Source organism: Gavialis gangeticus, unplaced genomic scaffold (genome assembly GCF_001723915.1).
Source record: "Gavialis gangeticus isolate Ggan-Ray unplaced genomic scaffold, GavGan_comp1, whole genome shotgun sequence".
In the NCBI taxonomy this organism is placed as follows: Eukaryota; Metazoa; Chordata; order Crocodylia; family Gavialidae; genus Gavialis; species Gavialis gangeticus.
This window is the reverse complement of record NW_017729015.1, coordinates 14,125,085-14,146,762: the sequence shown is the minus strand read 5'-3', so window position 1 is coordinate 14,146,762 and position 21,678 is coordinate 14,125,085. Positions and strand designations below refer to the sequence as shown.

The window sequence follows — 21,678 nt, the reverse complement described above, 5'->3', positions numbered from 1 at the left end:
TCCCAGCCAGCTGCACGCTCTGGTGCTGTCTGTGTGTCTGCTTGCGCCTTCACTTCCCTCGCAGCACTCCTGGCAGCCCAAGAGGTCTGGGCTCGAAACCTGCTGGCGGCAAAGAGACAGGATATGAAGGACGGATGGTTTCCTCTCTGTCTTGTTGCCTGTCCAAACCCTTCCCCTCCTGTCATGGTGCCGTGGCCCTGACAAGCTGGCTCTTCCTGTGTTTACCTCTGGGCTGCGCAGCTAGCGGGCTCCAGCCTGGCTCCCCATGGCCACGGCCGTGCAGGGCTCTGGGAGCTTTCCATGCCTCCCATCCCCCACGGAGGGGGCTGCAGGGTCTCTGGGCCTTAGGACCCGGCATGTCACTGAGCAATGTTCCCTCCTGGTGCCAGTGGTCACTCCACATGGAGCATCCGCATGGCAGTCAGTGCTACCAGTATGCCCCGTGCTTGGGAGGGCAGCCAGGCAGCTCTGGGAAGTAGACCCATTCAGGGGCCAGCGCAGCCTTGGGTGTCACTCAGAGCAGCCTCTGGGCTGCTGTAACCTGTGCCTGATGGGTCCTGGGCAGCAGAGATAAGCCCTAGCAGAGCACGCCCCAGCACATCCCCTCCCTAAACCTGCCCCCCACCCCACCTACTGCCTGTGCCAGCTAGCGAACCCCCACCAGTGCCCAGAGGATCCAAGCCACAGCGGTGCTCAGTGACAAGAGCCACATCTCCTTAGCTCCTGCTGTCGCTGCCTATTCTTGGAGCTCTGGAGGGGTTTAAATTGAAATCTCCTGGACCAGGCGAGCTGGCTCCCTCCTACCCTGGCTGGCCAGAGGCCCCACTCACCAGGAGGGGAGAGTTGCCTTCTAGAGCCAGATATCAGGGCAACATTAAGAGACTTTAAGGGAAAGCATGAGGCCAGCCTGGTCTGAGGGCCCCCGGCTGCCAGGAGAAGCTTAAGGGTGTCCACGGGAGGCACCGAGGCGGAGCTGAGCTGCAGCCGTGGGCACCGAGGTTTCCTGCAGCACTTCACCTGAAGGCATCTCCCTTGCAGCCCTGGCGAAATCACTGGGTGCTCGCTGCGGGATGGTTTCCTCTGGCCGCCTCGCTTCCAAGGGCCCGAACGGGGCCATCTCAGCCTGGGGCATTTGATGGATGTCCCTGCCTGGGGGGAGGAGGGAGCAAAACCCAGCCCCAAATGGGAAGCAGATGAATTTGCAAGCAGCAGCGAGCGGATTGCCCTCCCCAGCCTCTGCCTGCGTGCTTGCCTGGACCCTGTCCTCCCAGCCTTTCCTGACCGGGCTTTGGCCTGCGTCTGGCCTCTTCCAGCGGCAGTCTAGGGCAGGAGGTACTCCCACAGCCAGCCATACCCAGCAGCTGCTCGGGGTGCATGGAGCAGGACTGGCGTGTTGTGGGGGGTTGGTGGGGGGAGCGGCTGGTCCTGCTGTGCCTGTGGAGGTTCGGTGCCTCTGGGCAGCGTGCCTTACAGCTGTGCGACAGGGTGAATCGTGCCATTTCAGGAATAGGTTAGACAAGGACGTGTCTGGGGACGATCCTGCCTTGGGGAAGGGGCTGGACTAGTGGTGACCTCCTGAGGCCCCATCCAGCCCCGCTTTTCGATGGTTCTTCATCCCAGCCTGGGAGCCGGGCTGTCCGGCTAGGAAGCAGGCGTCGGATAGGGGCCTGCGAGGGCAGGTTGGGCTCTTGGGCCTGGCAGAAGGTGGTATGCACAGCTCGCCCCTCCAACAAACATCCCCTGACATCCAGGATGCCCTCTGAGTAGCGCAGATGGGAACCTAGCAGCCTGCACGCTCTTGAACCCAGAACCAGCTGGAAAGCCCAGCCCCGTGCCCTGAAACCCCTCCTGTCTGCGCGGCAGAGAGCAGGCCTCTGTCCCTGAGATCTGTCTCTCCTCCAGGGCTCTGGGATGTTCCCCAGACCTCTCGATGCAGCGCCCACGCTCCCGTGGCGGAGAACACAGCTGCATTGATTCACCCCCCCCCGCTTGATATCCTGCATCACATTTTCCGCAGGCTGGGGAAGTGAGCAGCCGCGGGGCTGTCGGGTCAGCGGGAGAGTCGGGGCACGAGCGGCTGGCAGGGTGTGTGGGGGCCGAGGCCAGGAGAGGAGGGGAAAAGCTCCCTCCTCAAACAAGCACCAGGCTTGTCTGTGCCGAACGAGGAGTGCTGGCCTCCGGCTGCTTCCCGAGCAGCCAGGGAGAGAGGCTCCAGGCTCAGCGGGAAATCGGACGGGGGGGTCTGTCCGAGGGTGCCAGGGCAGAGCCCAGTGCAGGCAGGCAGGGCAGGATGCTGGGTTTGACATGTCACCAGGAGTCGTGCCCCAGCCAGCAAAGACTTCCTGGGTGGGCAGGTGCAGCAATGCTCCATATACCCCGTGTGAACGGGCAGGCTGCCTGCCTTGCAACGACAGGGACTTGGATGGCAAGAGCAAATGGGCCGAGGGGTTGGTTGCCGGCTGTCCGAGCCCAAAGCAGCCTGTGGGGGGGTGTTGGCAAGGAGGTCCCCCCACCTGGGTGGCTCTAGCTGTGTCGTGGGGAGCCGTGTTGAGCTTCCAGGCAAGGCTGGGGGGTGGCGTGACATGAGTCAGCTGTAGTTTCCAACCATGGGGGAAAGATGGTGACTTCCCGCTTCTCCCAGCGGGGCGGTGAAGGATGATGGGAGCTGCCCCATCCAGCCTCCCCTTGCCCGCGACAGAGGCAGGAGGGTCTGTAGCGCTGGGGCGGCTCTGCTCTCTCTGCAGGAGGCGAAGGCGCCGGGGCAAGTCGGTGTGAAGGGTAACCAAGGAGAAAAGGTGAGGGCTCGGGGGTGCATGCTGTGCAGGGGTGGGGATTAGGACCTCTCCTGGTTTTCAGCCCCCTGGATGGGTGCCCCCAGCCTGCGCTACCCTGAACAGACACCCCCTTTGCATCCTGCTCCACGCCCCCCTCGTTACCACGCAGCCTCTTATCTTCCACACCGGAGACCTTGATCCCCAGGGCACCCTGGCAGGCGGCCCGCTGCGCAGCCCGTGCCTGCATTTCCTCGCTGCCACTCTGGCCGGGGGGCCTGGATCCCAGCCCGGCATTGGGAGCTGCCGTGCCCTGCCCCGTTGACTGGTGCTGCAGGCAGCGCGGGGAGACACCCTGTGCACCGTGCTTCCTCCTGCCTCCTCCCCTCCCACCAAGGCTACGGACACTGAATCAAAGAGCGGCTTGTCCGGCTGCTGCGGCAGCACTTAGAGCGGTGTTTGCTCCGTGTCGCTCCTGGACAGAGCCCAGCTGCTTCTCAGGGCTGCCTTGTCCCAGCCAGACTGGAGCTGCCGGCACCTCCGAGCTCGGGCTGCAGCTCCCAGATGGCTCTGAAATGCCGGGCAAGCGCCGGGACCTCGGCACCTCCGGTGCTGCCTGGCTTGGCCTCCCAGCATGAGTCCTGGTTTCCCCATTCGGGATTCCCGGCATCTGACTCCTCATTGGCTTTTGCTGGTGAGAGCTGCATGTGGAGCTGGCTTCAGCAAGGGAAAATGACTGCCCAGGCCCACATTGCAGGCCCAGATGGGAGGGGCATGGCGCTGGTGTGTGGCTCCGTGTATTCGGCCTCTTCCCTTCCTACACGCACCTCTCTCTGTGTTGCTTCCCGCAGGGCTACCAAGGCCCCCCTGGCCAGCCAGGCATGCCAGCAGGCGAGGTAAGGCAACGCATTTGGGGGGCTGCGCAGTGCTCCAGCTGTGCCAGATGTGGGGGGAGGGAGCCCTGGTAGGAGCTGGGCTCCCCTGCCCATCCACGCATGGCTCAGAGCAGCGAGGGAGCTGCTCTCTCTGCCCGTAGTCTCCTCACGTTGCTTCCCATGGAAGAAGTCCAGCCGGTCTAAGTGGTTTAGGGAGAATATAGGGCACTTGATGCCTGCCTGGCTGGAGCTGGCTGTTTCCGTGGGAGCAACTCGCAGCCACCGGTTTGGCTGAAGGAGCCTGTGGTCAAGCCACAAACCCACACGTACAACCCCCCGGTCAGCGCTGGCAGGTCCCAGAGCCCCAGGAGAAGGAGCTGGGAGGGGGAATCTGTTGCTGTAGGAGCAGCCGTGTGCTTCCCCCCGGCCCTTCCTACGCTGCTCTTCCCCTCCTGCTCCCAGCAGCAGTTTCCGGGAGGGGGGTCAAGGGCAGGGTCAGGGTCAGGCCATTAGGTAGTAGCCTCTGAAGGGTTCCTGCCTGCTGCTGATGGCCTGGTCCTGGCCTCTGCAGCAGACTTGCAGCTGCCTCTGGTGTTGCCCATGCCGCTGCCTGTTGCACATCACAGTGCTGGGCCCCACTGGTGCCAGTCAGTCTCCAGCAGCGCTGGGGCCTAACTCAAGTGCCTGGTTTGGCTTGTCATTAGAAATATTCCCCCTACCCCTTTTAAATGCCCATCACCCTCCATACCCCCCGGGGAGGGGTCAGGGTGGGATCCAAGGTGGGAAGGTTTCGGGGCTGGCGGGGTTGGTTGTGCCCAGAGGTAGTTAAAGGCTTGCCCTTCTCTTCCAGTGCCCGCCCTGCCCACCGAGAGCCCAGCACACCAACGTAAGTCAAGGACCTGAGGCTGGTTTGGGGTTTTGGCTGGGGGATGGGGGGTGAGGTTGGGAGGAGGGTTTCCCCCTGCTGTGGGGTGGTTGCGGGCCCTCCTGACTAGAGGAGCGCGCTGGGTCCGTCACTCTTCCCTGCTCTGTCTCCTGCTCTTGCCCACGCTCAGGAGAGGCAGCATGGCCCTGTGGTCGGGGCTCTTGTCTGGGAGACCCATGTCCGCTTCCCCGCTCCGCCACAGCCTGCCTGTGTGACCTCTGGTGAGTCCCTTAGCTGCTCCCCCGTTGTGCTGGAGATAGCGGCCTGGCTTTCCTGCCTGGGGCTGGGGGAGTCGCCACATCACAGGGGGCTCCGGTCCTCTGGCAGTGGGGGCAGATTCCCTCTTCAGCTTGAGGTGGGAATCAGGCCAGGTCTCTGGCAGGGCCAGCCCCTAGGTCTGGTCTCCAGAGCCAGGGGCTGGTGGGGACCATCAGGCCAGAGAGCTGGCTCTGGGCCGCCCCATGCTGTGACACGGGAGACGAGGAAGTTGAGTCCCTGCCCTTCCAGGTAGATCTTCCGCATCTCCTAATGCAGCGAGGCTGCCTGAGCTGCCCAGGGAAGGGCCGTCCCAGCCCGTGCCTGAGCTGCAGGTCACTCGGGCCGTGCCCAGCCCCATCCCTCCTCGGTGCAGCACCGTGGCTCGACACTCCCACATACCAGCAGGGCTCGTCGTGGCCTGTGCATCAAAGGCCCCAGCCTGCCGGGGCTCCCCAGCACAGAGCGCCGTGCCGGGCCGTGCCGTTCCAGCCCGTGCACGCTACCCTCTCCGCAGCCACGCCTCAGCCCCGGGGGCAGGCGGGCATCACCGGAGATCGCCCAGTGCTGACTGCTGCAGCGATGGAGCTGCTTTCCATGGGGCTTGGAGGGGGACGGGCCCCACAAAGGAGTGATGTGAGGCTTGCCCCTTGTTGCCAAAGCCGGGCGCAAAGCCAGGGCTTGGATCTGGGCCCTGGGCCTGTTTCATGGCACTGGTGGTAGGAGGCTGCATGCAGTGTGACCTGGTCCTCACTCCTCCCCCCACATCTCTGCCCCCGTACAGCAGGACAGGCCTGTCCCCTCATCCTGCCCCCAGCTCTGCCGGCTCCCCGCTTCTGCCGAGCCAGAAGACGCTGCCACAGCACCGGGCTGGACTCCCGTTGTCCCAGCCCCAGGGGACCCCGTTCCCCATCCAGTGCACCCCGGGGGCTTCCCCAGGACCTCGCCTTCCTCAGCTGGCTCTGGCCCCCCCGTTTCATCTTCAAAGACCCCCCCCAGACTCCCTCATCCTTCCTGGCCCAGCATCTGGCTGGCTGGGGAACATCTCTGATGGCTTCCAGATGTCCGGAGGGTTCCTATGGCAACCCCCGTTTGGCACAGGGCATGACAATGAATGAAAGAGCGCGGGAGCGGAGGAAGGAATTACGGCGCGAGGGAAGGAGGCGGCGGCGCAGCTCTCTGTGGTCCGACGTTCCCCTCCGCTCATCCGTGCCGCGGTCGCTCTCCCAGCCAGCCGGCCTCCGCTGGGGAGCGGCTGGGGGCTCGTCTAGGGGAGAGCGTTGTTTCCTCTGCTTAGTGCTGCTTTCCCGCCCCACTCCCAGCTCCTCCTGCCCGGTGGCAGGAGTCCAGGGGACCCAGGGCCTTGCAACAAGCCTCTGCGTGCACTGGTAGATGGGCCGTGACACGTCGATACCGTGATACCGGGTCACGTGGGCATCCAGGCTGGTCACCAGTGCCAGAATCTGCCTGAATTGTGGCTTGCGGAGGAATGCAATTGCTTACGCCTCTTTTTCCCACCACCCCTCACGCTCTTCCCCTCTTCCTCTCCTCTTCTGTCCTCCTGCACGTTGTCCCCCATCTCTCTTGGCTGCAGGGGGGGCCACATTTTATTGACAGGTTTCTTTTCTGTCTCCTTAGGTCACGCTTGGTCCCCCCGGCCCCAAGGTAAGTGTGTCCCCACGCTGCAGGACAAGCAGGGCCCGAGGGCCAGCCCCTCTTTGGGGCATGGCCGGTCTGTTTATGCCACCCCTCCCTGGCTCAGAGGATGCAGTGGGTTTGCTGGTGCCAGTGAGCGCACACTCGTGTGCTTGCACGCACACGTCTGTCCTGGTGTTCATAATTGTGCACGTGCTTTTGTGTGTGGGCTTGCCTGCGTGTCCGGGGCTGGGTGCTCTCAATGCTCTGGCTGGCCCTACGAATCTCCCCTTCTTGTGCACAGGGTGGGAAAGGAGAACGAGGACTGCCTGGGACCTTCGGCTCGAAGGGGGAGAAAGGCGAGCGCGTGAGTGATTGGGATGGTGACCTGGAGCTGTCGGCCTGCCTGATGTGGGGGCTGGAGGGTGGCACCCTGTGCGAAGTGTGCCCGGAAAGACCTAGCCGTGTCCCGTGTCCTCCTGTTTTGCCTCCCAGGCTGGTACCTCCCCCTGCCCAGGATACCCTAGCCCTCAAGCTGGCCAGATTGCAGTTTGGGGTCCCTGCCCCTGTTCCCAGCCAGTCCTGCGCCCTGTCTCCCCACCCATCGCCCCCCTCCATGGCACAGGATAAGCGAGCGTGCTGTCCCAGAAGTGGCATGGAGGACGGTGCTGGGTCTCTGCCGAGGAGGCCCCAGGCGTTGGTGGGGCCACGTCTGCTGGGGGAGATGGGGGGAGGCAAAACCAGCCCCCACCCTCTGCTTGTTGATCAACCAGGGCTGCATCTAGGGATGGGCCTTGGCCACAAAGCCTGAGGGTGTCTCGTCTTGGGCTTGACCTGTTCCCGTGATAGCTGGGCTGGTGGGGAAGGGCTCTTACCAGCAACCACTAGGACAGACACCTCTTGTGCCTTCCCAAGGCTCTGGCGTCCCACCGTGCCCCAGCCCCAGGGCCTTAGACAGCTCCTCAACCCCCCGCATCTGCTATGCCAGCGCTCTCCTTCCTCTGCAGCCTGTCCCTTCCCTCCGCAGGGCTCCGACTGCGTGCGGACCTCCCCCGATGGCCCCTTGCAGGTGAGGTGCCGCCCCGCTTCCTTGCCACCTCGCCCTCGGTGATGCCTCATGCTCCTCTAACCCTCATCCTTTTTCTATCCCAAGTGTGCCGAGGGGCCGAAAGGCGAGAAGGGGGAGCGCGGCGATGTGGTAAGTGCAGAGCATTTGCATGGTGGCAGGAGTGGGATGCGCACCCCCCCTCCGCCGAGCTGGATTCCCCCCGTTGCTACGACTCATCTTCCCCTGCCGCAGGGCATCTGAGGTTCTCCGTGGCCTCTCCAGTTGCTGCCCTGCCCTCCTCAGCCTACTCCCCCAGACTGGCGCCATGAGAGGCAGCATCCCCTGTTCAGCTATTGCCAGGGGCACAGCACCCGCTGGCTGTGTTATACAGACGGGTAGTTTCCCCAGGGGCTGTGCCGGGAGGTTTGGAAAGCCCAGGGCAGGCAAAATGGGCATTGCTCCTATGGAGTTATGCCCTTGACTCCGCTCCTTGCATCAGGACCCATTGGCCCACGTGTGACCCGCCTGGCACATGCTCCGGTCTCTGCTTCCTTTTGATCCTTCCCCCCTTGGCAGCTGGAGAGACTCTTGCTCCCAGCCCTTGCACAGGTTAATCCCCCGCTGTAGCCTTTGCCAGGGGAGACCACTCAGATGTTTCTTTGCAGAGCGGCCAAGTGCATAAGGGGGGAAGTAAATATTTATTGGCCAGGATTTGTGAGGGGATTGCAGAGAAACCATCCAGCCATCTGGCATGGGGGGAGGCCTGCTCAGGGAGGTCCTGTAAGGTGGACACAGGTGCAGGAGCCTGCTGAGAGTAGCAGGGAGCCCTTCTAATGCCCCTTGCTTCTGTTGTGAACAGGGCCTGACGGGTTCGATGGGCGCTGATGGGCAGAAGGTAATTCCCCCCGGCTGTGGGTCCAGGACTGGAGGGGTGGCAGGGCCAGGAGGGGCAGGGCTGTGTGGAGGGGTCATCCCACATGGCCGGAGAGGGCACCCCAGGGGTCGGGACTCTCTCTTGGTGGGGAGCAGGTGTTGGGGGGAGGGACAGGGCCAAGTGAAGGTGTGAGCTGAGGGTTGGGCCCGGCGAAGGGAGGCCACATGGGAGTGAGCTGGATGCTGGAGGTGGTTAGAGAGGGGTGAGTGGAGGTTTTGGGGAAGGGGCCTGGGGTCCAGGGGAATGAGACAGCCCCTCCTATAGGGCCACCCTCCACTGACTGCAGCTCTCCGACTTGCTTCCTGTAGGGCCAGAAGGGCGAGAAAGGCGACGGAGGGCTCCATGGGAAGCCAGGGCGCCCGGGCCACGACGTAAGTCCTTCCCTGCCATCTCCATCTTCGAACCCAGCCTCTCCTCTCTGAGGACTGCTCCTGGACGTGGGGCTTGGCAGGTGCTGAAGCCATCCCTGTGGGTCCTCAGCAGCCGTGAGATACCACCGGAGAGTTGCCAGCTTGGTTTGCAGAAGAGACCCCCCGACCCCCATGCACCCACCGAGGGCCCTGAGCCTGCAGGGTCTTCCCCGCATGGGTGCAGCGGTGGTGGGACCTAGCTGGAGGCTGAGCTGACTCCCGAAGTGCAGGGCATCTCCAAGCCATCAGGGCTCTGTGGGCCAGAGGCACTGAGGGTGTAAATCAGCACAGCCCCTTTTAGCCCTTCATGGAGGATCTGGCCCCTTTCTTCCAGTGTCTGGCCTGGCTCAGCTTTCCGGCCTTGCCTTGTTGCTGGGCTCTGGTGCAAAGAGGTACAACCTGTTTGCAGGGCAGCCCCAAGCCTGCAAGAGCTGCCTGTTCTGGAGCAGCAAAGCCCTGTTCCCTGCCTAACGCTCCCCTGGCAGCTGTTAAGTGGCTGTGCTGCACAACAGATGCTGCATCCACCCCAGAGGTGGCTGCATTTCACCCATGGCTGCTGAGCCCAGCAATACATATGGCGAAGAGGTTTGAGATGCCTCCAGAGGGAGGTGCTGTATAAGTGGGAGGCCATCTCCGCACTGCCGCAGTCTCTCTGGCACCTGTCTGGGATTCCCCGGTGCGTGACCTCCCTCGAGCAGGGGCCAGGCCGTGGTCTTTCACTGGCAGGAGCTGACGGCAAGTGCACACGGCTGTGGGAGGGGGGATGTACTTGGATTACTGGTACCCAGTCCCCGCTGCGGCATCTTCACTGCTATCGGTGCCCCAGGCAGCTAGTTGAAAGCTGGCTCAGGTGTGTCTGCCTATGCTGCAGGCCCACCTCCAAGGTACGTTGACATTTCCAGGGGCCACAATCATAGAAAATGAGGGTTGAAAGGACCTCAGGAGGTCACATCTAGTCTAACCCCCTGCTCAAAGCAGGACCAGCCCAACTAGGCTTCTGAGTCTTAAACACCTCCAAGGATGGAGAGTCCACAGCCTCCCTGGGTAACCTGTTCCAGTGCTTCACTCTCCTCATGAGAGAGTTTTTCCTACTATCTAACCTCAGCCTCCCTTGCTGCAACTTGAGCCCATTGCTCCTTGTCCTGTCATCTGCCCCCACGGAGAACAGCCCAGCTCCATCCTCTTTGCAGCCCCTCTTCAAGTCATCAAAGGCTGCTATTAAATCTGCTCTCGGCCTTCTCTTCTCCAGACTCCAGCATGCAGTGGTGTTATTTATTACTTGTGTCACGATAGCAGAACAAGTCATGGAACAGGTCCCTATGGTGCATGGTGCTGTACGGGCACAAAGCAAAAAGCGAGGCCTTGCCCCAGTGAAGCTACAGGGATGGCTAACTCTTCTTTCCTTCGCTGACAGGGCCGACCTGGAGAGATATGTGTGGTGGGGCCCAAGGGCCAGAAGGTACTGTGCTGAGGGTTCGGTGGGCGAGAGATGACTTGTAACTGGGGACCCGACGGCAGAAGGTGCCAGGCTCATGGCTCTGTTTGCTTTCTAGGGTGATCCAGGGCTTGTAGGACCAGAGGGACTCGCTGGAGAGCCAGGCCCACCCGGGGTGCCCGGCCCCTCAGGGATCGGACTGCCAGGGAAGCCGGTAAGGATTTGGTCAGGCTCCCAGCCCTCCGGCTACCTCTCCAGCGGGACGTGCACAGTCACCGCTCCAGTCTGCCAGCCTCTTGGAGGGCTCCAGCAATCCTTGGGGCCAGTGGGCTGCATACTTAACTAGCCCATGGCATGGCTGGGTGGGGGGAGTTGTGGGTGCCACAGCTGCGGGCTTCCCATTGCTCACGGACCAAGCTGGGATGCTGGGGTCCAGCGCTGCGGTGGCCACGTGCCCCCCAGGCTGGGCTAACCCCTCTCTGTCTTTATTCCAGGGGGACCCTGGGGGCCCACCAGGTCCTAAAGGAGAAAAGGTAAGTGCCTCCTCCACAGGTGAAAGCCAGCATGCCCAGGGCAGGGCCTGGCAGGGCTATAGCTATGCCCAGGAGAACTCCTCTGGGTCTGAAGCCAGCCCAGGGCAGAGGGTCCCGCTCAGATAGGACCCCTGGACCTTAGTCCCCATCCTCTCATTCCAGCAGGAAGCAGGCCCCACAGCAAAGGGGGCTGAGGAAGACCCCATTAGCAAGGCTACCCCCCTGCCTGCCTTTGTCCCTGAGCTGTAGTGAAGGGCAGGGGGGTGCTGGGAGGGAAGAGCCGGAAGCTCAAGGGCTTTGGGGAGACGAAGGCTGAGGAGGCGGTGGAGCTGGAGGGATTGATGCTGCAGAGCTGGGCAGCGGGGGAGCGGGTGGAATTGGGCTGCTTTTGCTTTCATCTCCTTCCAAGGAGAATCCAACCCGCCACCCACGGGCTGAAGCTCTGGCGAGCCCGTGGGAAGCAGCAAGCCGGGGCGATGTCAGCTCCGCGTCTCGGAGTGGGGGATCGTGTCTGTGCATCTGTGCAGCAGAGCTGAGTTTCTTGTCCAGGCTCTGCCTCTTCCCACTGGCTCCCCATGCAGCTTCCCTGGGCATAGGCCTGGCATGGGCAGAGCCTTCCCCAGAGGAAGGTAGCTTGGCAGCCCCCAGCTGTACCTGTGTAGAGGGTAGGCATCTCTGGGACAGGATAGCGGGGGGTGGAGGAGCAGGGCTGGGTGCAGGGAGCCAGGGACTTATAGGTCGGCATCAGCAGAGCTGGGAGCAGACAGCCCAGGGCTGGGGTAGCAGGATGGCTATAGGGCAGCACAGAGGGGCCTGTGTGTAGGACCAGGGGGCTGCAGGGGAGCTGTAACCTCAGGTACCCCACACTAATCCCCAGCCTCATGCCCTGCCCCTGCAGCTCAGCTCTTGGCTATGGTGTGGTCCGGCCAACCACGTTTCCCTGGCGCTGCCTGGTGTCTGGCCAGCCCTGGGCTCAGGCTGTTTGCATTTTCTCTGGCCTCTTTCTAGGGTAATTCAGGAGCTCCTGGACCCGAAGGTTCAACTGGGAAACCCGTGAGTGCCAGCCTCCTCTGGCCTGGGAGTGGGGGGTTGTGGGCTTGGCGCTGGGGCGGGCAGGGGGGGTTGCGGCTTTGCATTTCGGCTGCTTGGCAGGAGCAGAGGTGGGCATTGAGCCCAGCTGTCAGGGAGGGGCTGGGAGCATCTGACTCTGGGCCGAGGCCCCACTAGCTGTCCTAGAGCTGCTAACATGCCGGCCTCTCTCCTCTGGAGAGCTGTGTTCAAATGCAACTAACAGATCGGGGAAGCCAAAGGAGCCAGCTGGGCACTGCCCATCAGGATGGCCCCTTCTCGGGCAGGGCCTGGGACCAGAGCGGCCAAGGGAAAGGGGGTGCACAGCAGGGTGGAGGTGTTTGAGCAGTGTTGTGTGTTGAGGGGCAGGGCAGAGGTGAGGAGCACTGGCTGGGGCAGCTCGGGGCTGCTGATCGTGAGCAGGTGGCAAGGGGCTGTGGACTGGGGGGTGTCTTGCTGCAACAAGCTGGTGCTCTCCCCGGTGGGCCAGTACAGGGGGTTGCTGCTGCCCCCTGCCCCAGTGCCCTGTGCTGGGTCTTGCTCCTCAGCTCTGCAGTGTGTAACCAGCATCTGTTTCCCAGGGGAAGCCCGGGACCCCCGGCTTGAAAGGCAACAAGGTGGGTACTGCAGCAGGGGCGGGAGAGGCAGTCTGGGGAGGAGCCCAGGCCGGGTGCGGGGAGCGCAGGGTGGCAGGGCAATGGAGATGCCCCCAGGCTGCCTGTTGCACGTGGAGATGCCTCAGCCTTCCTCCTGCCCTACCTACCACTCCCTGGTGCTTTTGTGGCTGGCTGGAGAGGCTCCCAAGATAGAGGTGATGCAGGGGCACAACAGTCCCGTGTGCTCTCACCACCCATCCCTGCCTGGGCACTCAGCTGGGTCCTGGCAAGACCTAACCCCTCTGGGCCCTCTGCATTGCACCCCCAGAGCCATGGGGAGGCCCCAAGCTGCATGTGCCCGGTGCAGCTGCAGTCACCTCCGCTTAGGGACCCCACGTTTCGCCAGCAGGGTGAGTGTGGAGGATACCCAGGGCTATGACCACGTGTCTCCCCTTCTCCTCCCTCCCCCAGGGTGATCCATGTGAAGTGTGTCCCACCATCCCCGAGGGGCTGGTCGACGCCATCGGCCTCCCAGGACAGCCGGGGCCCAAGGGTGAGCCCGGAGCACCGGGGAAGGCTGGGATCGCGGTGAGTCTGAACCAGCCCCCGCCTCCGCCAGTGAAGGACCCCACAGGGCACTTGGGGGGGCAGGGGGAGGCTGTCTGTGGAGCACCGCACATCTGGGCCACGTGTGGGGAGCAGAGGGGGAGGGAGGAGGGTGAAGGAGTGGGTGGTGGAAAGGGGCTCTGTAGCTGCTTCCTGCCTTCTCTTTGCCCTGCTCACACCACCCAGCCCCTGCCTACTCCTCATGCAGGCCCTAGCTCCACGCTGCCCTCGCCGGCTGCATCAGGGAGGTTGCTTTAGGTCCAGATGAGAGGCAGGATGGAGGCCAGCACTCAGTGCCCAATCTGCCCACCCAGCTCCCAGGGGCTTGGCCCCAGGTCTGTGCCAACTGGGAACCAGCCTGCTCCTCCCCAGGTGTGAGATCCAGCCCAGAGCTGGCACCAGCCAGGGCAGGTCCTGCTCCCCCCGAAACCCTCGCAGTCTCATGGTCTATCCAGCCCAATCTGCCTGGCTCTGCTCACCAGTTACCACCCCGCCCTACTAAGGAGTCCCTATTTGGGGGTAGCCCAGACACCCACGGGGCTGGGCAGGTGTGTGAGGGGCTGTGCGGTAGCACACAGCACCCACACAGCCAGCAAAACCTCGCGCTTGCCTCCTGTGGCTCCTGCAGTGAGGCAGCCGCACAGCCCTGCTCCACCTCACTGCTTGGCTTTCCCCCTCCAGGACAAGCCGGGACCCCGTGGACACAAGGGCGACAGGGTAGGTGATGCCTTTGCTCCAGAGCCTTGTGCTCTGGGGATTGTCACAGTTCACACTTCTAGTGACTCCGTGCCAGCCCGGGCCACATCTCCCTACCTTGAGAGCATGGGGTGGGGGCCCCCAGAGAATCTCCTCCAGCTGGGGGCACTATGGGGCCTATGACACACAGAGCTAGCCGCTCTGCTGTGCAGAGGACGGTGATGCCTCCGAGCCCCAGTAGCGCTTTCTGATGCAGGACCTGCAGACAGTCCCCAGGATGCAAAGCTGTGGGGAGGGCTCCATGGGGCACACAGGACCCCACGTGTGTGTCCAGTCTGGTGGGGCAGGTGGATGGGGGGATACAGGGGAACTAGTATCACCCTAAAACTAGGGGGTCACAGAATGAAACGCATAGATGGCAAGCTTAAAATGAACACCGGACCGTGCTTTTTCACGTGGCTCGTCATTAAAGCGTGGAGCTCTTTGCCACCAGATGTGGTGGAAGCTGAGAGCTTAGCTGGATTCACAAAGGGATTGGACGTGTTCTTGGAGGAAAGGGGCATCCATCACTATCGAGCAGGGGAGTGAGGGGCACGGCCTCTGCACCAGAACTTCCTACACCTTAAATACTGGAGGCTGCAACTGAGAGAGGAACAGGGGAAAAACCCTGTTCATGCCCTGGTCTCTCTCCCTGTCATCGTCCGCTCTTTGCCACTGTGACACGGGAGACTGGGCAGGATGGACTCGTGGTCTGACCCAGTAAATGGCAATTCTTATGCTATTGTGGTTCAAGCCGCTGTGGGAGGGGCTGCTCCAAGGCTTTGTGTCCTGGCTGATGCCCCACTGGGGTCTGCTTCTTTCAGGGAGACCCCGGCATCAATGGGATCAAGGGCGAGAAGGTGAGTGCCCGGCAGGGCCCCATGGGGACCCCTTCTGCTCTCACGCTGACTGCAACGGCTGCCTCTGGTTGCCCTGCAAAGAGGGACCCCGTAGGCAGCCCGCAGGGTTTATCTTGCTGCATCAATGGCTGCGGAGCCCGTCTGAGCCCACACTGTCCGGTTCCTTCCCTAGGGTGAGCCCTGCCTGCAGTGCGACCCCGCCGTCCTGGCTGCCAGGCTGTGGAGCCCGGAGGGAGCACCCACGGGGGAGCCGGGGATCGGCCTGCCTGGGTTGCCGGTGAGCACATGTCCTTTGTTCCCCTCCCCGCTTGCAGGGGATATGCGGTGAGAGGCTGAGGGGGCATGTGGGTGGAAGCATGGGGGCCTCATTTGAGTGGGGACCGCACTCGGACTGCATCCAAGTCCCTGTGGAGCCACACTTCTGGCCCAGGCAGCTCTCAGGGCTCCAGCCTCCCTCCAGCTGCTGGTGCTAAAGGCCAGAGCTGCTGCCCTGTCTGCTCCTGTCCCGGGGGCTGCACCCCTTCTCCACCCTAGCCAGCTAGGAGCCTCCATTGCTCTTTCCTTTGCTCCCAGGGGTAGCCAGCTGGGACTGGCTACCCAATTTTCCCTCCGCCTTGGCCTGGCTGGTGCTGGGATGAATTCCCCGGTCGGTCCCAGCCGTGGTCCAGTCTCCAGGGCTGCAGAGGGCTGTTCCCAGGGGTCTTCCCAGACCCATCCACAGGGCTCCCGGGATCCCAGCCCTTCTCCCCACCTTGCTGAATCCACCACTCAGAGCCTTTGATTGTGTTGCAGGGGAAAACCGGTGCTCCTGGGCTGGCTGGAGCCAAGGGACAAAAGGTGAGTGCCCCCTGCCCCCATCTCGCCTTTGTTCCCCCATCCTTGGAGACAGAGGTCTCTGGGCCTGAAGGGTTGGATCAGCTCCAGCCACGTCTCACCTCCCTTTTGTGGGTCATAGCGGTGCCCTGCTCTGCCATGAAACCGGTGGGCCAGGCTGAGCCCACTCAGGGCCAAAGTTCATGTCACTTGTGAGCCCCATGGCCCTGCTGGGTCTGTGCCATCGCTGTCTCTGTCCCCCGCCTCCCTCTGAGCCTGACCCGGGTGCTCTCTGCTCTGCTTCCTAGGGGGATGCCGGCCAGGAGGGACCTGCTGGCAAGCCTGTGAGTAGTAGGGGGTAGCAGGTCCCCTTGGGCTGGGCTGAGTGTGGGGGGCAGGGGGTGGCTTGCTACTGCCCAAATGGTTGGAGGGAGGGATGCTGGGTCACAGCTATGGTGTGATGACAGTGAGTCAAGGAGGGAAGGGTTAATCCAGGTGTGGGTAGACTTCTGGGGTAGGGTGACAGGGCTGTGTGTGTGTGTGCACGCGCACGCGTGTGCGCACAGACCAGGGCCTGCCTGGGTGCTTGGGGTCTGAGCTGACACCTCCTCTCAGCTGCTGCGTCTCTGTGCAGGGCTCTGCTGGTGCCAAAGGGGACGTGGGGCCCGAGGGTCTCAAAGGAGCAAAGGTGAGACTCAGCTGGCCTGGCTTGAAGGGACCAGCGTCGAGCACTAGGGGAGGCAGCCGAAGGGTGGGAGGCAGTCAGGGAGGGGAGGAGTGGGGCACTGAAGAGGGCAGCCTGGGCTACATCACACCCAGAGCTGGCCCCAGTCATGCTGCCTGCATGTTGACGGAGCCTCTTCTGCAAAATCCCCCCACTGAGTACCATTTGGGGGTGAGGGATGATCCCCTTGCCCATGTGCACACAGCCCCTCTGCCCAAGGGCACCCCCAGCATGAGCAGTGTCTGCCACCCCTTCCTGCCCCACGTGGTCATCTCCACCCAGACCCGCTCCGTGCCAATCCGAGTGTGGCGTGCTCCATGATGGGCACCTCAGGCTGGGGGCTGGGGCACGCTGGGCCCAGATGTCAGTGGCTTTAGACAGTGTGGGGCAGGGGGATGCGTGGGGACCCCGGGCTCTTTACCAGCAAGGGACTGGGAGCTTAGAGCAAGGAGGCGCCCTCCTCTCTCTGACCCCAGGATCTCTCCATGGCCATTGCAGGGGGAGCCGTGTGAGCAGTGCCCTTCTGGCCCAGAGGCGCTGGAAGGGGGGAAGATTGTGGTGACTGTGCCCGGCCCTGTGGGGGAGAGAGGCGAGCCTGGCCCACCCGGTGTGGGACTGCCCGGCAAGGCGGTGAGTCAACTCTGCCCTTTGGGGTGGACCAGGGGCCTGCGCAATTGTGGGGGGTGATTGGAAGGAGTGAGCATTGCAGCGCGGAGGTGCACTGATGCAGCTGAGATGGCCATGAAAGAGCCAACCCCCAGACCCGCTCCGAGCCCGGAGCTCTGCGGGGCTGGGTGCAGGGGCCAGGACACACTTGGTCCCAGCATGCATCACATAAACCCCTTTTATAAGTGGGAAGGGGATGGTGCCCCCAGCTGAAGGTGTGGGAAGGGTTGGAGGTGAGGACATGCCTTTTGCCCTTGTTGAGCCATGAGCCAGTGCCACTTCATCCCTGCTCCCAGCAAGGTGCCGGCACAAAGCAAACAGGGCAGGAGACTGGGAGCCCGGACTCCCGGGTTGTAGCCCTATCTCTGAGCTGGGGGAGTCCCTCTTTCCTGGAGGTTGAAGGAGGATCCCGGGAGCCAAGTTTCCAGCCACCGACTCAGTAGCAAAAGAAACAGAAATTCCCTGTGGAGCAAATCACTTTGTTCTTTATTATTAAATTGCCCCCAAATCTTGTGTTTTGCAAACTCTTCTGGCCTCAGTTTTTGTCTGGTTCTCGAACCTTCTTCGCTTTTGAAACCCAGAGTCCACTTTTTCCTTTTCTTTCCCCCTCCCGGGAGCTGATGTGTATCAGTAATGTGCACGTGCATGTTTTGCTTGGAGCCTCCTGGCTTCTCTTGGTTGCTGGTGGTTCCTCTGGAAAGTCTGGATGAAGCGCGAACTTTCCACCAAAGCGCTCGCGTTGGCTGCAAAAGCCGCTTCTTGTCAGCTGGAGGGGAAGGATGTAGGCTGGCAGGGACAGGGCGCCAGGCTCGGGATAGGGCAGGCATGGCAGATGCCACCAGCGTAGGATGAAGCTTTCCAGCTGGGCCATTTCCCTCGCTCCACAGTGATGGGTGGCTTGGGACCCCAAGGTCATGAGCTCCTACTCACCCAAGCGATAGAGCAGCCGTGCGATGGGTTGACTTTAGCTCCGGGCCCCTTACAGAGCTTTTCTCACCTACTAGTCCCTGTGGTCCAAGTGCCTGGCTGCATTGCCGATCTGGGTTCCTCCTGTACAGGGGCAGGGAAGGGATGTCGTGGGGATGGGGGGTCAGGGGCTTTCCTTCTACCCTGATGGGCTGATTTCTTCCTCCTGCTGCTGTTTTGTTTCTCCAGGGCAAACCAGGGGAGCCTGGGCAAAAAGGACAGAAGGTGAGATGCGTGCCAGGGGACCCCCCCTGCATGGGACTGGGTGGGGGCATCTGAGCATCCCACACCAGAGATGGGGGTGGGTGGCTTGAGGGCGTGGAGCTGCTGGGAACATGTACCTGAGGTCTGGCTCGCACCCGAGCGGAGCAGCCGTCCATGTAGTCTGTGGAGGGGAAAGGGGCTGGGGGCCAAGACCGTGCCTCTAGTGCCCACCCCAGAGCAGCTGGCACCCAGCTTCCCGAGGAGAGCAGGGGCAGGAGCCTGGAGCGGTGGGTTTGGGCGTTGCATGCTTCCCTGCCTCACACCCTTCATCTGCTCCCTGTCTAGGGAGATGCTGGGAACACGGGCGACCCTGGCATCCCGGGCACAGCGGGGCTGCCGGGGCTTTCGGGAGAGCCTGGCACCAGGGGTCCGAAGGGGCCTAAGGGTGAAAAGGTGAGTGCCTGGCTGCCCCCACGGGGCTCTCAGTAGGGCCCAGCAAGGATCTTAGGAGCCGCCTCAGTCTCCTGCCTTTGCAAGGCCTGGCATCGCCTCAGTGCCAGGGCATGCCCTTCCTACAGGGGCACCCATCTGTGCCCCGTATTCCCAGTCCCCCACCGGTCCTCTGCAGGGGACCCTTCACCCCTTGCAAGAGGTGACTTCCTTTCTCCTCGCCTCACAACACGCGCTCCCTCCCATCACGGTGCCGTGGGTGCTTCTCCCAGATCTGCTCCATGCTTCCCTCTGATGGTCCTGGCAGTCCTGCCCCAGGCAATGAGAGATGCCCACCGTCCCTGAAACGGTGGGCAGCGAGTTCGAGTCCCTGGTGCTCCCGATCTGTGCGGGTGGGTGGATGCCTCCGCGCTCCATCTCTGTGCGTGCTGCCTCCTTGCAGGGAGATGCCTGCGATGCCTGCCCCAGTCTCCAGGGCGAGTTTTTGGACGTGGTTGGGATCCCAGGAAAGGCCGGACCCAAAGGGGACCAAGGGCCTCCAGGCATCGGACAGCCAGGCAAAGCCGTGAGTGCCCCTCAGCCCACCTGGCACCGCTGCTGGCAGTGTGACGCCGATACCAGCTCTGCCACAACTGCTGCTGGCTAATGTTTCTATGTGTCCTAGGGAAAACCAGGACTCCCAGGGATCCAAGGCCCCCCTGGGCTGAAGGGGCTGCAGGTGAGTGCAGGCTGCACTGGGTGCCAGGAGCTGCCGCAAGCTGGAGCCCTGCCATTCACCCACTTCTCTGGTCTCCCTAGGGTGAGCCTGGACCCCCTGGGATTGGCCAGCAGGGTCTGGAGGTGAGTGTCAGCATGTGGCTGTAGCCCAGGGCACCTGCTCTGTGACCATCAGCCCCGTGCCACCTTCTCCCCGACCACAGGAGCCTGCATGGTGCCTGCTCTTTGCACACCTGCCTCTTGCCTCCTCCCCAGCTGGGCCAACCCCTGCTTTGCAAACGTTGCACCCTATTACAGCTCCCTCTACCCTGGCCTGGGACACACTGGACACTGCTCCTCACCCCACCCAGCTCAGCAAAGCAAGCTGGCATCGCCTTCCTCCTCCTCTCCCCTCCAGGAGCCAGGTCTGCTCTGCCCGGCCTCCCTTGTCCCTCCCCTCCCAGCTCTCTCTGCTCACCCCTTCAGCCTTGGCTCCAGGGGCACAAAAGTCTTCTCCTCCCCGGCTCCTCCCTGCAGCCTGGCCTGGGAGCCTCTATTTCCTCCTTTTCCTGATAGTCTTCAGTCTTAAACCACTGAAGCATGCTGGGGGGGAATGGAGAGGCCCAAGGGACCTCAGATGAGGTCCAGCGCCCCCCAGCCTGTGGGACTCCATCACCTCTGAGATGCCACGGATACTTCTCTGGGGATAACCCTGAGCAGACGAAGGTGTCGGAGTCCAACCCAGACCCAGCTGGATCCGGGAGGCCCAGACGACCTGAATGATGCCTGTCCTGCAGCAGGGCGTTCCCCTCCCCGTCCGAGGCGGACACCCTCGCTGCCTTCCCCATCTTCTTGCTGGAGCCTGTGACTGGAATGAGACTCGACTGGTTCTCTCTGTCTTGCAGGGGGAGCCTGGGAAGACCGGCTTGCCTGGCCTCCCTGTGAGTACAGCTCCACCCTTCCCCGCTCCCTCCCACCCCAGGGAAAGGGCTTGGGGCAGCTCGGCTGTGGCCAGCCCAAGCCCTCCTCTGTGGCGCGGGGCTTATCACAGAGCAGCCACTCAGTTGCAAAGGGCACGTGTGTAGGGTCGGTCGGGCATCAGGGGAGCCCATGAAGAGGGTTTTCTCTGTGCAGCATAAACTGTATCATGCCAAGGTGCCTCGATTGGCTGCAGAGCATGGGTCAAGTGGGGAGAGCAAAGGCTGTCCTTGACTGGTTTCTTCTTGCCCCTCAGGGACCCTCTGGACCTCAAGGGCCCCCAGGAGCAGCAGGAGAGAAAGGCATCACGGTGAGTGCCCCAGATGGGCACTGGGCCCTGCCCTCGAGCCCACAGGGGACTTGCAGGAGAGTGGGCACTGCCGCCTGCTCGTTACAATGGTGGAGCTCAGACCTGGAGCCAGCCGCTGTCCTTCCAGGAGCCTCCCGCGGCTGGTGTCACAGAACCGACTCTGGTGATGAGCCGCTGCAGAGCTGGCCGATGGGGGCATGGGTCCAGCTTTGCTGTGCCAGCTGGGGATGCTGGTGCTGATAGCAAATGGTGCCAGCTGAAATCCAGAGACGGGGGCACCTGAGGGGCCAGACGCCATGGCCTGGTCAGAGGTGCAGAGGGCAGGGGATGCCTGGATGTGCCTTGGGGATTTTGCCTGCATCCAAGTTCCCAGCTTTACTGGGAACAGGCTGGGAAGGGACTGGGCACAGTGCCTGCAAGGGCCTGTGGTCTCTGCTTGGTGCCTTCTGCCTCCGCCGCACTCCCTACCAGCGTCAGGTGTCCAGCATCCTGGCATCCTGTGACCCCAGCATCCTGCAGCCGCCCCAGGTGAAGGGCACTCTGTTGGCACATCAAGCAGGGGGCAGAGATGCTGCTGGCTGCTGCCCAGGCCATCGTGGGTCTTGACAGCCCCAGCTCCTTTCCAGAAGCATGCTCCTCTGCTCAGGCTCCAAACCTTCCTAGCAGAGGTTTTATAGTTGTGCCAGTGGCTGAGTTATTGTCACCAGCTGTGACTGCAGGGAGGAGGGGGCTGTGTCACCAAGGCAGAGCCAGGAAGACCTGGAGCCTGAGCCTCGAGCCTGTGGCAGTAGCTTCCTCACCCAGCCCAGATGTGACTCTTCTTCCCTTCCTGCAGGGATCGCCTGGGCCCAGAGGAGCGGAGGGCCCCCCCGGGCCTCCAGGAGCCAGCGTGGTTGGGCCACCGGTGAGTGCCAGGTTCCAGCTCCTGCTCTGGGATGCTACTGGTAGCCCCCGGGGTCCAAACCTGGATGGGTGCCCAGTTTCCCAGCACGTGGCTGGGGGCTCTCAGGGTGCCAGGTGTGGCGGGTGCAGAGATCCCACCTCAGGAACACAGCTGGGTATTTGTATCCCTCCGCTGTTTCCACCACGTGAGGCGGGCCAGTAGGGGGTGCTCCTGCGTTGAGCCACCCACCTCCCTGCGCCCGACCACCTTCCAGGCTCCGAATGCCTCCCTAGGGGCGCCTT

General features: G+C 62.8%; 1 protein-coding gene across 6 annotated transcripts in view; it reads left to right on the top strand.

The window, feature by feature from the left end:
* The window catches only part of COL16A1 (collagen type XVI alpha 1 chain), an 83,274-nt gene that overhangs the window by 21,947 nt on the left and 39,649 nt on the right, over nt 1-21,678 (top strand). For all 6 annotated transcript variants that reach the window (XM_019512261.1, XM_019512259.1, XM_019512260.1 and 3 more), the window contains exons 9-38: nt 2,745-2,795; nt 3,623-3,667; nt 4,497-4,532; nt 6,465-6,491; nt 6,766-6,828; nt 7,489-7,530; nt 7,615-7,659; nt 8,369-8,404; nt 8,752-8,814; nt 10,268-10,312; nt 10,407-10,502; nt 10,783-10,821; nt 11,830-11,874; nt 12,471-12,506; nt 12,957-13,073; nt 13,773-13,808; nt 14,651-14,686; nt 14,859-14,963; nt 15,479-15,523; nt 15,808-15,843; nt 16,134-16,187; nt 16,722-16,853; nt 18,045-18,080; nt 18,405-18,512; nt 18,952-19,074; nt 19,174-19,227; nt 19,308-19,349; nt 20,111-20,146; nt 20,440-20,493; nt 21,329-21,397. In XM_019512261.1, coding sequence (XP_019367806.1) covers nt 2,745-2,795; nt 3,623-3,667; nt 4,497-4,532; nt 6,465-6,491; nt 6,766-6,828; nt 7,489-7,530; nt 7,615-7,659; nt 8,369-8,404; nt 8,752-8,814; nt 10,268-10,312; nt 10,407-10,502; nt 10,783-10,821; nt 11,830-11,874; nt 12,471-12,506; nt 12,957-13,073; nt 13,773-13,808; nt 14,651-14,686; nt 14,859-14,963; nt 15,479-15,523; nt 15,808-15,843; nt 16,134-16,187; nt 16,722-16,853; nt 18,045-18,080; nt 18,405-18,512; nt 18,952-19,074; nt 19,174-19,227; nt 19,308-19,349; nt 20,111-20,146; nt 20,440-20,493; nt 21,329-21,397 — 1,752 coding nt within the window. The remainder of the gene's footprint in view (nt 1-2,744; nt 2,796-3,622; nt 3,668-4,496; nt 4,533-6,464; nt 6,492-6,765; nt 6,829-7,488; nt 7,531-7,614; nt 7,660-8,368; nt 8,405-8,751; nt 8,815-10,267; nt 10,313-10,406; nt 10,503-10,782; nt 10,822-11,829; nt 11,875-12,470; nt 12,507-12,956; nt 13,074-13,772; nt 13,809-14,650; nt 14,687-14,858; nt 14,964-15,478; nt 15,524-15,807; nt 15,844-16,133; nt 16,188-16,721; nt 16,854-18,044; nt 18,081-18,404; nt 18,513-18,951; nt 19,075-19,173; nt 19,228-19,307; nt 19,350-20,110; nt 20,147-20,439; nt 20,494-21,328; nt 21,398-21,678) is intronic.